Source organism: Phocoena sinus, chromosome 9, assembly GCF_008692025.1.
Source record: "Phocoena sinus isolate mPhoSin1 chromosome 9, mPhoSin1.pri, whole genome shotgun sequence".
In the NCBI taxonomy this organism is placed as follows: Eukaryota; Metazoa; Chordata; class Mammalia; order Artiodactyla; family Phocoenidae; genus Phocoena; species Phocoena sinus.
In genome coordinates, this window is record NC_045771.1 from 29,567,470 (window position 1) to 29,582,165 (window position 14,696).

General features: G+C 36.8%; 1 protein-coding gene across 1 annotated transcript in view; it reads right to left on the reverse strand.

Annotated features, from left to right (window-relative positions):
• The window catches only part of CPED1 (cadherin like and PC-esterase domain containing 1), a 294,480-nt gene that overhangs the window by 225,647 nt on the left and 54,137 nt on the right, over nt 1-14,696 (reverse strand). The window contains exon 3 of the mRNA XM_032643898.1: nt 2,787-2,893. Within this exon, the coding sequence (XP_032499789.1) occupies nt 2,787-2,893 (107 nt within the window). The remainder of the gene's footprint in view (nt 1-2,786; nt 2,894-14,696) is intronic.

The window sequence follows — 14,696 nt, forward strand, 5'->3', positions numbered from 1 at the left end:
TTTCTTCATTAGATCTGTACAGATGTTCACATCTTTTATCAAAAATCAGACCTTCTCTGAAAGCTGTTCAGTGTCATCCATAATGAAGAGAATTAATGGCAAGAAGGGAACCAGCTAATGAAAGAAAAAAGTCTTATTATCATCCATGTCTCTCCCAGGTAATTATCACTCCATCACGGTCACCTGAAAATGTCCTAGCACACTGTAAAATAAGAGCCATTTCAGTAGTTCTCAGTGCTCCAAGTACTAAAAACAGCATCCCAGATTCAGGGACTGCTAATCCTACACACATTCAGAACTAAAAACGAATTTCTCTGCTCTTGAAATACCAGGACCTGTTAGAGGTGAGACAGAGCCCCACTTACTAAACTTAGTGTCACCCCAAATAGTGGACCTTGCTTCACTTTCAGCATCACACAGACCAATACAGTTTTAAATTCCTGTTACTTTCCTCCTGGCTAGAGAGACTCCTGGTCATTCATCATCTATAACAGACCTTAAGATCATTTTCATTAAGCACTTAAATTCCAAAGCTCTGAAGAGGTGAGTAATCCTCATCTGAGCAGGTGCCCTTTCTTTGTTCATTCTAAGGTCATTAACAATCCTAACACATACCCAACAAATCTGAAGCAATTTCTGTTTTGAATATTTATGTTTACATAAATAAGTCATGGTTCACAAAACTTCAAATTATTCATGCTCCAAAGTGATAGTTATCTAAATGTATCATTTAGAATTTGTATATTCTTTAAGAATATTCATTAGAATAGGTTTTAAGTGCAGCAGCTAAATATTTATTTAGAAAGGCTCTATAGTGATATGGTTAAGAACACAGAATTTAAAGTCAGACTTCCAGAGTTTGAATCCTAGATGCTTCATTTATTAGCTAGGAGGACTTAAGTAATTTTCTTAAATCTCTCTGTGCTTCAGTCTCTTCATATGTAAAGAACGTATATAAACAAATATGTAAGCACTTAGAATTGTTCTCAGGAGGAGGCCTTGGCAAGAGATTGGAAGGTGGGAGTAGAGAGAGGCTGAATACTTATCTTCCTGGCTTCCTGTCTACAGGGCTATGATTTGGCAATGGCTACATTCCCCTATGTTTATAGCTCCTTTCCACAGATCCCTCTTTCTTGGCTCCGGCTCTTATTTGGTTTTGCTATACAATTCCTTCTATTGTACGCACCTTTCTTCAGACCAAGGGTGGTAAAACCTTATGATGTTGCTGGTCCCTGGGTGCCTCTAATCTTTTTTGTTTCTCTTATCCTGCCAAAAGCTCTGTAAATAGCTCTTTCATTAGTTTCTCTTCAGTTAAATCCTTTGGAGTATGGCATTTGTTTCCTGCTGGGAGGTTGACTGATACACACAGCAAATATTGTCGACTTTATCCTGTAGCTGATGGGAAGCCATGCAAGATTTTAAGCACAGGAGTAACCCAGTTAATTCATCATTTTCTAGTTTTCACTCTGATAACTGAGAGCCCGATGGATTTCAGGAGCAAAACACTTGCTTCAGAAAAATCAGTGAGGAGGATTCAGCAATGGTCCTGGTTATACATGGTGACTGTCTGACCAGGATAAAGGTAGTAAGAACGGAGAGTAGGTAAGATATTTGAGAACTATTTAGAAGTTAAATTCCTTAGTATTCATGATTGATAGAATGCAGATGACAAGAGAGAGGAAGGGCTCAAAGGTGAAGGCCAGATTTCTATATTAGGAAGTGACAGAGTGGTTAATCACGCTCATGAACAGCAGAGCAATTCTGCAGAGCTTCTAAATGCAAGCACAGATGTGAGTTTACCAGGGAAAATAATGAATTCATTTTCTCTACATTGAGTCTGAGGTCCTATGTGACGTCTAAGTGGAGATGCTCAGTGGGTAGTTACACACGCAAGCCTGAAGCATGGGAAACTGCTTTGAACTTTAGATGTAGATTTGGGAGTCATCAATTACAAATGGTAGGTGAAACGTTAGGGGTGGTGCTGGGGAACAGAGGCATTTAAAGAATGGACAGAGAAAAGGTGGCTCTGAAGGACACAGAAAGGATGGCCAAAGATGTACAAGAAGAAGCGAAAGAATGTGCTCAGTCTAAGGGTCAAGGGAGGAAAGAGTTAGAAGGAAGAAGGAGTGATCACAACTGTCAATTGCAGAAATATCAAATGATCACGGTAGCTACTATAGTACTCTTTTACTATTGAAAAATAGCTATTGGTTTTGACACTTTTCTCACAGATTTGTTAAAGTTACCAAAAATAGAGCATATGCAAATTTTCCAGCACGGTGACTAGCACATTGTAGGCATCTGATAATTTTTAGTTAATTTTTCTAGAAGCATTTGTAAAAGTTTACACACGATAGTAGATATAGGATGTCAATTTTAAAAGTTAATAAAAACTATATAAATTTGTTATAATTCAGGATATCAATTTAAGTTTGAAAAGTCAAAATAGGGATCTAGTAAATAAAATTTTTACTACTTTGGATGAACAGGTGGCCAGGGTAAGCAACACTCCATGGGCTATGTATTTCAAGGTCAAGTTTTGGGTCCCACTAGCTAAAACTGGATCCTCATTGTTAGCAGCTGAAGTTGAAGGGGATCTTATCAAACCCAAATGGTGAAAATTTATGGTAAAGTGTATAACGCATGGCCATTGAAACTTTCTCCAAAGATTCAACGGTTCCAGTTTTTCAATACTTTTTTTTTTCAACATTATGGACCAGGAAGTACTGGTGTTAATGTTCATAGATCTGATAAAATCTGTGCACATTTTGAAAAAGAATGTTTACCTTTTGATGCAAACCTAACTGGCACATGTCTTCCCTGGATATGCAAGGTTTTCCACCAGCTTTCCCAGAAGACAGGCAAACGAGCAGATCCCAAGAGCCCAAATCACCTAATAGCAAAAGAGTATGGAAAAACAAACAATTTCTTATCAGATTTTTAAAGGCACCATTTACTTCTTCAGATTAAAGAATGTAATTATTTAAATCCTAAAACACAAGTAACAATGATTCTGAATATACTTAAAAGCATATATTCAAAGTAACTAAAATTCACCTTTTCTAATTAAGCAGAAATAACACTTTAATATTGTATCCTAGGGAAAATCCAATTATCTTAAGTTATATCATAAAATTCCTTTAAAAGACTAAAATTAGAATGTTTCAAATCACTAATTTTATAAATTTATAAAATCTTAATTGGAGATTGGGAGGAAAGAAAATTATAAAGTCTTTTAAGAGATGAGAGAGTTATAACAATATGAACTCAAAACATCGAACATTTTGTTCTGGGCCTCCGTATTACCATTACTTTTCATAGATCTTGAAAACCAAAAACGCTCTTAAGGGGCTTCCCTGGTGGTGCAGTGGTTAAGAATCCACCTGTCAATGCAGGGGACACGGGTTCGAGCCCTGGTCTGGGAAGATCCCACATGCCGTGGAGCAACTAAGCCCCGTGCGCCACGACTACTGAGCCTGCGCTCTAGAGCCCATGCTCTGCAACAAGAGAAGCCACTGCAATGAGAAGCCCGCACACCACAACGAAGAGTAGCCTCCGCTCGCCGCAACTAGAGAAAAGCCCGCACGCAGCAATGAAGACCCAACGCAGCCAAAAGTAAATAACTTAAATAAATAAATTTTTAAAAATGCTCTTGTAAGTTTTCTTACAAAGAAAAAGTTATGTTAGGTAGAAAATAAAATTTAATGAAAAATTTAAGATAGGTTTAGTCTAAAAGGAATTTGTGTTCTAGTTATAGACAGAGTTGACTCTAAAATACAGAGTATAACACAGACTAAAGAAATGATATTTCATCTATTTCACCAAGAACAAAGTTCTTTGTCAATAAATCATAGTTACTTGCCAAAATAATCTCAGCAGAGTATATTCTTGCATAAGTAATTGAATACTTAAAAATTAACATTTATGTGGCTATATATGGGTTTATTTTCCCTTACTCTTTTTTTTTTTTTTTTTGCGGTACGCAGGCCTCTCACCGTTGTGGCCTCTCCCGTTGCGGACCACAGGCTCCGGACGCGCAGGTTCAGCAGCCATGGCTCACGGGCCCAGCCGCTCCGTGGCATGTGTGATCTTCTTGGACCGGGGCACGAACCTGTGTCCCCTGCATCGGCAGGCGGACTCTTAACCACTGTGCCACCAGGGAAGCCCCCTTATTCTTTCTGATCTATTTACATAAATTTGTATCAGCTTACCTTGCATATAACTGATGCTTTAGAAATATTTGTTAAATGCATGAATGAATAACTAGCTAATGATAGGGTAGTAAACACATTACTTCAGAAACAATATAGAAATATCTATCTCAAGAAAAAAAAAAACAGAAAAAGAACACTAAGTAATATATAAAAGAATTGGTACTACCTGGGAAACGTTCTCCATTTTGGACGGAAATCCGGTTTAGACAATGAAGCAATTGCTGTACACATGGCATCTTTTGTTGATCAATACTAAGATAAATGTTCCTTCAAGTAACTATTTATGCCAGACCTCACAAGTCAGTTCCTGCGTTATTAGTGGCTTCAAAAAGCTAGAAAATATCCAATGCCTCCAAATTCTATCTTTTAAAAATTTCCTAGAATTTCTCACTTGAGAGCATAATGCTTTCAAAGAAGAATTATACAGGAAAAAAAAAGTTGATGAGGAAGAATATCTATGACAATTAGGAATGAAATTTCACTCTGCACTAATCAAGTCCTTTTCCATTTGACAAGTCCTGTGCTGTCTGAGCTATTGGTCCCTCTATAGTTGTCCTGTTGCTGGAAGGGAAACCTCTCTGCCAAACAAAAGGATCCAGACAACTGAACTCAAGTTAACTGAGCTCTTGTCCTAGAGCTTCTCTGTTTGCTTGATGTATCTCAAGATGCTGGAAGATAGCACAATAGTTCAAAAGAACAAGGAGAAATGATGTTGTTGATTGGGAGTTGGGAGAGAACTCACCCAGGTAATAGCCATCAGGCCTTAGGTGTCAAGGGTCTACCCTGTCCCATGCACTCTCACTTTGAAGGAAACTACAAGCAGATTCCAATGGCCAAAACCTAATACTCTATGATGATTCCAATACTTTATTTTAAATGTGCACCTGGCATTTTCAGCCAAAACCTCTGACATGGATTCAAAAGGGAAAACACAGAGACTATTTTCATTCGATATTACTTCTAGCCCAGGAAACACTAAAGCCCTAGAGGAAACTTCCTGTTATAATATACACAACTAAATATTTTCAGAAGATAAGAATATGCAGAGAAAGAGGAATTTCATATTATGGACTGCATTGTTTGGGAGTTAAAAAACAGTACGTTTTATATTCCTCTAAGTCTGAAGCATGCCCCCCTTCACTACCCAAGGCATACACACAATTTCTAGAATTGATAGAAAGAAATACATATTTAAGCCATAAATGTTTGAAACTGGAGACACATTTAAATAATTCAAAGTATTCAGTTTATTAAGAACCTCCTCTGAGCTGAACACTGTACTAGAAATATGAAAGTAAATAGCAAAACAAAAGGGCAGACAGTCACTGCCCTTAGCAGCTATAAGGAATCTAAACATCAAAAAGAATTTAGGCTAACTTATAAAGCATCACACAATTTCTTGATATTCATAAGGTTACCCCTCATCTCTCAAAAATATTTAATTAATATTTTAAGTGAAAAGTTAATATTTCAAAAATACCGTAGAGCACATCAATTTCCTCTTAAAATGAAGTAAAGTATAACCAAAAATTTTCAGCGATCTCTTCATATCCTTCTTGCCTAATTCTTGCTACCACGGTCTGAAAAAAATGCTGGTTGTTTCCACTCAAAATTCCTACTGTTACCCTTGCTGAATTCTACATCAAACTTCCAAATCTCTATTTCCTAGTTCAATTTTCTAGTTAAAGTAGACCTTTTCAATTTCTCTTCATTTCTATATAGAAATCTACTCCCTTGCCTGATTCCCACAGCCCTTTTTTAAAGAAAAAAGCTTTATTTGTTTTATGAGTGGTGCTATGAATTCAAGCTTGGTTTAAAAAACTCCCAAAACCATACTGAAATCTAGAAACTGGGCAGAGAGCAAAGCATACTCAGTAGTGAAGTAAATAACATTCAGAAGTCAACCTTGGAACATCTGGGATACAAATCTGTTCCTCAACAAGATTACAGATTACTATATACTGTGAAGCTTTGGGGCCACGCTCAACAACCTAAAAGCATGAGTGTTTAGTGGACGATGCGTACAGCAGAGACTGCAGACTGCGGGCACACAGGGGGTGTAATGCCCGCGTATAGGGTGCATTTGGTCTGCACAGTGTTTGTTTTGTTTTTTATTTTAAGCGTTTGTCAAAATGCAAATGTTAGCACAATTCACATAAAAATCCAGATTTCAGCTTTCATTTGAAAACTTAGAAGTTTTGGGTTCATATCCTACAAGGCAGCCACTGACAGCTGAGGCCAGCTTCCCACATTTTCTGTAGTTTACCTTAGTGGCCCGACCTGGCCCAAACTCTGCCTGGGCTCTGGCTTTCGTAGCAGCAAACAGTCCTTAGAACTGGTATAAAACACTGGTTTGTCAGTTTTCCACGAATTGTTCATTCAGCAAGTTGATGTTCCATGTTTTAGCTCTCAATGAATTAGGCTTGTTCATTAGGTAAATTGGTTTTGTTGAGATGACTATAGGCAGTTGATATTTGCTCAGTTGGTCTTTAAAGGATGTCTGAACATACCCTTTGCTTTCCATCTTTGGCCGTGCTCTTTCGCACGGTTGAATAAGGTCACTTCAACTCCAAAGACATTTGGTTGGCCATCTTAAAGTTGGCAAGGACTGAAGTGTGGCCTCTTCGAGTCGTTCTTTCTCTAACAAGCCTGGAAAAAAACGATTGGCCTGTAGCCATCTTTTTCCCTTATGTCTTTTTGGTTGGATTGCTAAAGTGGACCAGGTCCCACTCCTAGGTGGACCTGCCTTCATTTCTTTCTTGTTCACACTCTCTCGTTGGACTCTTTCCACATTCAGTCTGTCTCAGGGCTGTTGCCACAGTTATACGTGGTCCAGGACAGGCTCTTTCTAGGCACCGAGGCAAACATTTTTGGTGTTGGTCTTACTTGATGTGTTTCTTCTGTCCCCTGAAGGTCGACATTAGTGTAAGAGCTGAGAAGTCAGATTTGGACTGAAACTAACACAACATTGTAAAGCAACTATACTCCAATAAAAAGTAACTTAAAAAAAAAAAAAGATTTAGATTCAGGAAAAAACAGGCAAAGCAGATCCTGGCCAATTTGGATGATGGCTTCTTAGGCTTTCCTGGCACAGGGAAAGGAGACCTTTATGTGACTCAGCCTAACTCTTTAGAATACTGCATTAGGATTTGGGCGCCAAGGCCACACTAATAAATAAGGAATAGGAATAGTAGTAGTGGTAATGAATCAACAGCAATTAGCTCTTGAGTACTTAGAGTATGCCAGGTACTGTTCCGAGTATTTGCATTAATTAATTTATTTTATACAGTACCCTGCTAGATATACTTTTTCTTTTTTTTTTTTAGTGCAGAAAGGTTAAATAACTTGCCCAAGGTCAGCCATCTAGTTCGTGATGGGAAGGGAGTTTGAATACAGGAAGTCTAGCTCCAGAAGCCATGTTTGTGATCATTACATCATTATTGCTTCAAAAAACAGGGAGGCAACACAGACACTTAGCTTTTGATGCCTTATATGTATTAACTTATGCAGAACTTCCAACAACACTGTGGAGTAGAAACTATTATTACACATACTTTACAGAAGAAGAAACTGAGACAAAGAGGAACTATCTAGCTTTGGTATTTTCTCAACTACTGTCCAGTGTCTATTTTCCTTTGGGACCTTGGAGGAAGAAGACTATAACAGGTATAACTCAGGTATTCCTAGACCCTCACCCAGCAATAGCATCCTAAAACATTATTAGTGATACCACTGGTAACTGAAGTAAGAGAAATATTCACGTGTAAAAGGAGATGGCTCTCAACTGCACATGTACTCAGGAACTATAAATATTAACTGGGTTTCTACCTACTTTTGAAAAGAAACCTCTAAAAGTTTCTCAGCTTTTTTTTGATGATGAAAATGATTTCTTTCCCTGTCACAAAGAAACCAGGGCAGGACAAGCTCCCAGATCAGGCTAGCCAAGCCCTTAAACAGAGAGGTCATAGGACATAGTTCTTAGAAAACAGGATGTGGGTGTTCCATTCTCCATCTCAACGTGAAAAATCTATAGGATTCTCCCCATAAACTGTAGAACATTATTGCTCATTATCATGCCTCCATAGTGTTGGGTCTGGAAGCAATGAAAACTCCACAGACAATTTTAGAAGGAGATGTCAGGGTCCAGCTTTATTAATTCAGACATAATATGGCACTGACTATAGTTTTTATCCTTCTCTAAGCATTCTCAGGAACCACCTAACATCTCAGTGTTAAAAGTAAGAGCTATTTTTAAAGCTTTTTGTTTTTGTTTTAATCAAGCATCTGCCCTAAGGAGTGAGGCTTCCTTTAGAATATTTCCAGGTTCTCATAGTCAGGCTGTCAGATTGTAAAGCAAACAATCGTTCCTGGCTCTCAAATGACCTCCTCATTGATAAAGTCTACTGGATCAGTAATTCAACCCAGAGAACAACGGAGAGCTCTGAGATAGCATCATTCTTATACATGCTGTTTATTCTCAAGGAATCACAAGTCTATTCCTGCTTTACTTTTCTCCATAGCATCTATCATCATCTGACACATTATGTATTTCTTATCTATTTGTTTATTGCCTGTCTATCCCCATTTGAATGTGAGCTTCACGAGGGCAGAACAGGGCCTATTTTAATCACTGCTGTATTCTCAGTATCTACAACAGTGGCTGGAACTTAACAAGTATTTGCTACCTATTTGCTAAATGCATAGATGAATGAATAACTGAATGTGAGCAGTAGACCAATAACTAAGACTCAATAAAATGCTAGGATATTGAAATATTTTTGTAAAAATTAAAAATGGATGAATAATAAGAAAAAATATTAGAGTAGTTTTTTTAAAAAGGACATAAAGATACATTTTGGTTCTTAGTAAGAATGAAGGAGAGAAGTACATAAGAAAAACAAAGGTAACCAGTCATTGCATTTAAAGAATTGTAATATTAATTATGAAAACTAATAGCAGATTCCAAGTGCTTTACTTATTAGAAACTTTTCTGTGACCACATACATTTGACTGAAGCAGAAAAGATTTATAAAGTATGACTTGGAAAAGAAACTTGTCCAGGAACTTTTAAGATACATAGCTACTAAAGCCAAGTCTCATTTACTTATTCATAGTATTACACTATTTATATTCCTTAAGGATACAGTAGTATGATTTCCTAAAATTTGTTTTATTTCAGTGTGAAATACTGAAAATGTTTAATTTTTAAATAATACATAATATTCCTTTATAATATAACAATTATTAAATAATACATAAAATTCCTTTATAACAGGATATTTTACATGTTCACTGTTCCCTTTGTACAGCCTTTTATTCACAACTATAAGATTCTTATCACATAATAAAGTCTTCCTTTCTCTGTATCCTTCTTTTACCAGACTTAGTAGATAGTTTACATTATTGAATACATTATTAACTTATTAATAATAAATTGGGTTCTATGCTTGATTCTATCACAAGATTGTTTGAATATAAATTAGCCATTCCTGAACCAAGCTGCATTAACCTGTTCCCTTAACTGTATTCTTAATACGATGGATCTACCCATAATTAATTTTATTCATGGCTTTTCTTTAAGGACAACAAACATCCAAGTTCTTGTATATAACACTGATTATAGTAGACACTTAGTAGATGTTTATTGGATTATATATTTCAATTTTCAGAATTCATTTTAAAAGAAATCATATATATTGAAACTTGAGATTTTCAATGCATTATATAACATGGTCACAAACCCTAATTAAATCTGGTTTCTTGCCCCAAGACGCTGGTCATGGACTTTTGCTTGTTATGCCTCTGGCTCCTTAACCTCTAAGAGCTGATGATGAAAACTTTGTGTTTCACCACAGAGAAATTCTAAACCATTCTCTCCCTTGATGTTTTAAATCCACACTAGGGATAAAGTTTTCCTGCCCTAATGTCTACCAGCTTTCTGCCCTAAGAGAGGTTTGGAGATTGTTTCTGTGAAGAGTTTTGAACTCCTGAAATTTTTCTAACCTACTCACAAGTTCAAGAAAGCAACACTGGGCTTCCCTGGTGGCACAGTGGTTGAGAGTCCATCTGCCAAAGCAGGGGACACAGGTTCGTGCCCTGGTCCGGGAAGATCACACATGCCACGGAGCGGCTGGGCCCGTGAGCCATGGCTGCTGAGTCTGCGTGTCCGGAGAGGCCGCAACAGTGAGAGGCCCGCGTACCAAAAAAAAAAAAAAAAAAAAAAAAAAAGAAAGCAACACTATGCTTAAACTTTTGCAAAAGTTAAAAGACTCCTGTTCTAAAGGAACTTTTCATTAAGAAGATCATGAAAAGAAATAGATAAGTTTATTTCTATGAAATAAGCTCAAGAAATGTTTACTTTAGAAGGCTTGCTAAAGTTTCCTTCTATAGGTTTTTTTGTTGGTTTGTTTTCTGTTTTTTTAAATATTTATTTGGCTGTACCTGGTCTTAGTTGCAGCATGCGTGCTCTTAGTTGCGGCATGCAGGATCTTTAGTTGCAGCACGCGGGATCTAGTTCCCTGACCAAGGATCAAACCCAGGCCCCCTGCATTGGGAGCTCAGAGTCTTAACCACTGCACCATCAGGGAAGTCCCATAGGCTTTTTTTTTTTTAATAATTTTTATTGGAGTATAGTTGCTTTACAATGTTGTGTTCGTTTCTACTGTATGGCAAAATGAATCAGATATATATATATATATATACATATATATATATATATATATATATATATATGTATATATATATATATATATATATATATCTCCTCTCTTTTTTGGATTTCCTTCTCATTTCGGTCCCCACAGTGAATTAGGTAGAGTTTCCTGTGCTGTACAGTATGTTCTCATTAGTTGCCTATTTTATACATAGTATCAGTAGTGTATATGTATCAATCCCAATCTCCCAATTCCTCCCACCCCACCCCTTTTCCCCCTTGGTATCCATACATTTGTTCTCTTTTTTTAAAGTGACTTTTTTAAAAAAAGATTTTCATGCCACTTATATAGTCTTCTATTGAAGTATAACTGATTAGATGTGTGTGCATGTGTGTTTAAACTTTTACTGCTTCAAGACTATTGTTTATCTGGGAGAAAACTCTCATTATTGCATTTTACCAAATTTCTACAAGTCTGGAATTCTCACCATCTTAGGAGACCTTGAAAGAAATGAACTCTGCAGCAACTTAAAACTCAGACTGCAATTTAAAACTCAGACTGCACCTAACACTCAGATATTGGTTTCCAATTCCATTCTCCAATAAGAGGAACCAGGGGTCCTTGGAGCTATGGCTGATTCAAGGGCTGGAAAAGTAAGTGTACAAGATGAGCCTAGAGCATCACAGTGCCAGAAAATGAGGAAGAGCTCAAAACCAAACAAGCAAACAAACAAATGAACAAAAGCAGTGATGGAGGTATGTTAAAGGGGCATGGGAGCCAACGGTCAAAACTGGAACAATTGGAGCAAAAAATAAATAAAGTAATATTGGTATAAAATAAATATCCACTAGTCCATACTGATATAAACAAATTATTGAATAAAAAAATAAATGGGGAGGAAGAGACAAATCTCTGGTGTGGAAAAATATCAAATAATTTTCATAGTTACTACAGACTCAAGGAGGTAGATCACAACTTCCTAGCCCTTGGGCATGAGCTGCTCACAGTGACACCCTTCCAAAGAGTCCAGTATGGAAAGGGGAAATAAAAGTATAATTTGCAGTGGAAAAACCTGACAAACACTACCTCTCAGGTGATTAAGGTTAATATCAACAGTGATAAGTCATGTGGATAGTCTATACCCTTGATATGATATGATGAGAATTTTACCTCCGTGGTCTTACTCCCCCAAACCATAACCCTATACTAATCAGAAAATACCAGGCATGACCCAACTGAGGCACATCAGAACACCTGACCAGTTCTTCTCAAAACTGCCAAGGTCATCAAAAACAAATAAAGTCTGAGAAAAGGTCACAGCCAAGAGAAGCCTAAGGAAACACGACAACTAAATGTAATGTATCCTGGATGGGATCTTGGAACAGAAAAAGGACATTAGGTAAAAAGTTTAAAAATCTGAATGAAGTATGGACTTTAGTTTTTTAAAAAAAAATCAGAATAAACATATTCTCCAGAGAAAAAAAGATGATGACTGTTAAGTATATGGCTGTAACTAGACACATATTAATTACGTATCTCACCAAGTATTTTATACTAAGAATGTTGTATTACAAAACCAATCTGCACTACAATGAAGAAAGTGAAAAATAATTACTTTCTATACAAGATGGATTCTCTGATAAAGACAATTCCAATGGTATTTAAAATACAGAAGACTGAAAAACAGATCAAGTTCAGGGTTTGAGACCCTCCTCAATACATGCAGCTCCCCAAATTTCTAGCCTTTCATTTCACTTGTTACCATTTCTCTCTAAATTCAACTCCTTTGATGATTTATTTACATTCATTGCTTTAGCTATTGCTTCCCTGCCACTGACTCTCAAATTTACATTTCTTAACCTTTCTTATGTTTCAGATCTCCAGTTACATCCTAAGACAAATGCCCTGCTGAACACATATGAATCAGAACCTGTATCTCCTACCAAAAACCTGTCTGTCCTTCCAGTTTTATTATCGTCAAAGGTGTAGTCACCTTCTCTCCCTCAAGCTAGAAAGCATAACATCACCTTCAACTAGTACTTGTCTCTCATTCCACTTCCCATTGATCTCCAATTCCCATCCAACCTAAATTAGAATTTCTTAAATAGTTCCTGCCTGACCTTTCCAAATCCTATCACAGTCTAAATCTAAGATCTCACTATCTCAGCAAAGTCTCCTAATTAGTCACCCTGCTTCTATTTCTTTTCCCTTCATTAATCCATTTTCCTCCATAAAGCCACAATCATCCTCTGAAAACACAGATCTTATCATTGCCACCACAATACAGATCAAATTCCTTAGCAAAGCAACAGAGATCCTTCACACCTGCCCCAACCTAGTTCTCTAGCTCTTTCCCTCAAAGCAGCACTCCCCAAATCCCACTTCTCAGCCACATGGACCCTTGTTGGCCCCTGAGACTCCATACACTTTTATTTATTTTTCAATTAATTTTTATTGGAGTAGAGTTGATTTACAATGTTGTGTTAGTTTCTGCTGTACAGCAAAGTGAATCAATTTTACATATACATATATCCACTCTTTTTTAGATCCTATTCCTATATAGGTCATTACAGTGTATTGAGTAGAGTTCCTTGTGCTCTACAGTAGGTCCTTATTAGTTATCTATTTTATATATAGTAGTGTGTATATGTCAATCTCAATCTCCCAATTTATCCCTCCCACCTCCCTTTCCCCCTTGGTAACCATAAGTTTGTTTTTTACATCTGTGAGTCTATTATTTCTGTTTTGTAAATAGTTTCATTTGTACCATTCTTTTATATTTTTTAATTTGTCTTTCTCTGACTTACTTCACTCAGTATGACAATCTCTAGGTCCACCCATGTCACTGCAAATGGCATTATTTTGTTCTTTTTTATGGCCGAGTAATATTTCATTTCATATATATATATATATATATATATACCACATCTTCTTTATCCATTCCTCCATCGATGGACATTTAGGTTGCTTCCATATCCTGGCTATTGTAAACAGTGCTGCAGTGAACACTGGGATACACATATCTTTCTGAATTATGGTTTTCTCCAGATATATGCCCAGGAGTGGCAAGGGATTAATCTCCAAAATACACAAACAGCTCATGCAACTCAATATCGAAAAAACAAAAACCTAATCAAAAAATGGGCAGAAGATCTAAATAGACATTTCTCCAAAAAAGACATACAGATGGCCAAGAGGCACATGAAAAGATGCTCAACATCACTAATTATCAGAGAAATGCAAATCAAAACTATAATGAGGTATCACCTCACAGCGTAAGAATGGCCATCATCAAAACAAACATCTATAAACAATCAATGCTGGAGAGGGTGTGGAGAAAAGGGAACCCTCCTACACTGTTGGTGGGAATGTAAATTGGTACAGCCACTATGGAGAACAGTATGGAGGTTCCTTAAAAAAGTACTAAAAATAGAGCTACCATTTGATCCATACACTTTTAGACCTGCGTGCCCTAACATGCAGCTCATACTGATGAATGCTCTCCCCTCTAAAATCTACTTGAGAAATCATTGTCACATATCAAGTATTCACTTGTGACACCTTCCTAGACCCCCACATTCAGCATTGGTCCCTTCCTTTTCTGTTCTCTCAGAACATTTTATTTCTGCTCTTCATACTGCTCCTATTGTATCTTATATTACAGTTAAACATGTACATCTTTCCTACTCAAAAATGATCCTTGGATCTGTAATGTTTTCATATAGTGAAAGCTTGTTAGAAATGAAAAATTTCAGTCCCCAACTCAGACCTTACCAAATCAAATTTGTCAGTAACAAAATCCCCAGTATGCACATGTGAGTTTGAGAAA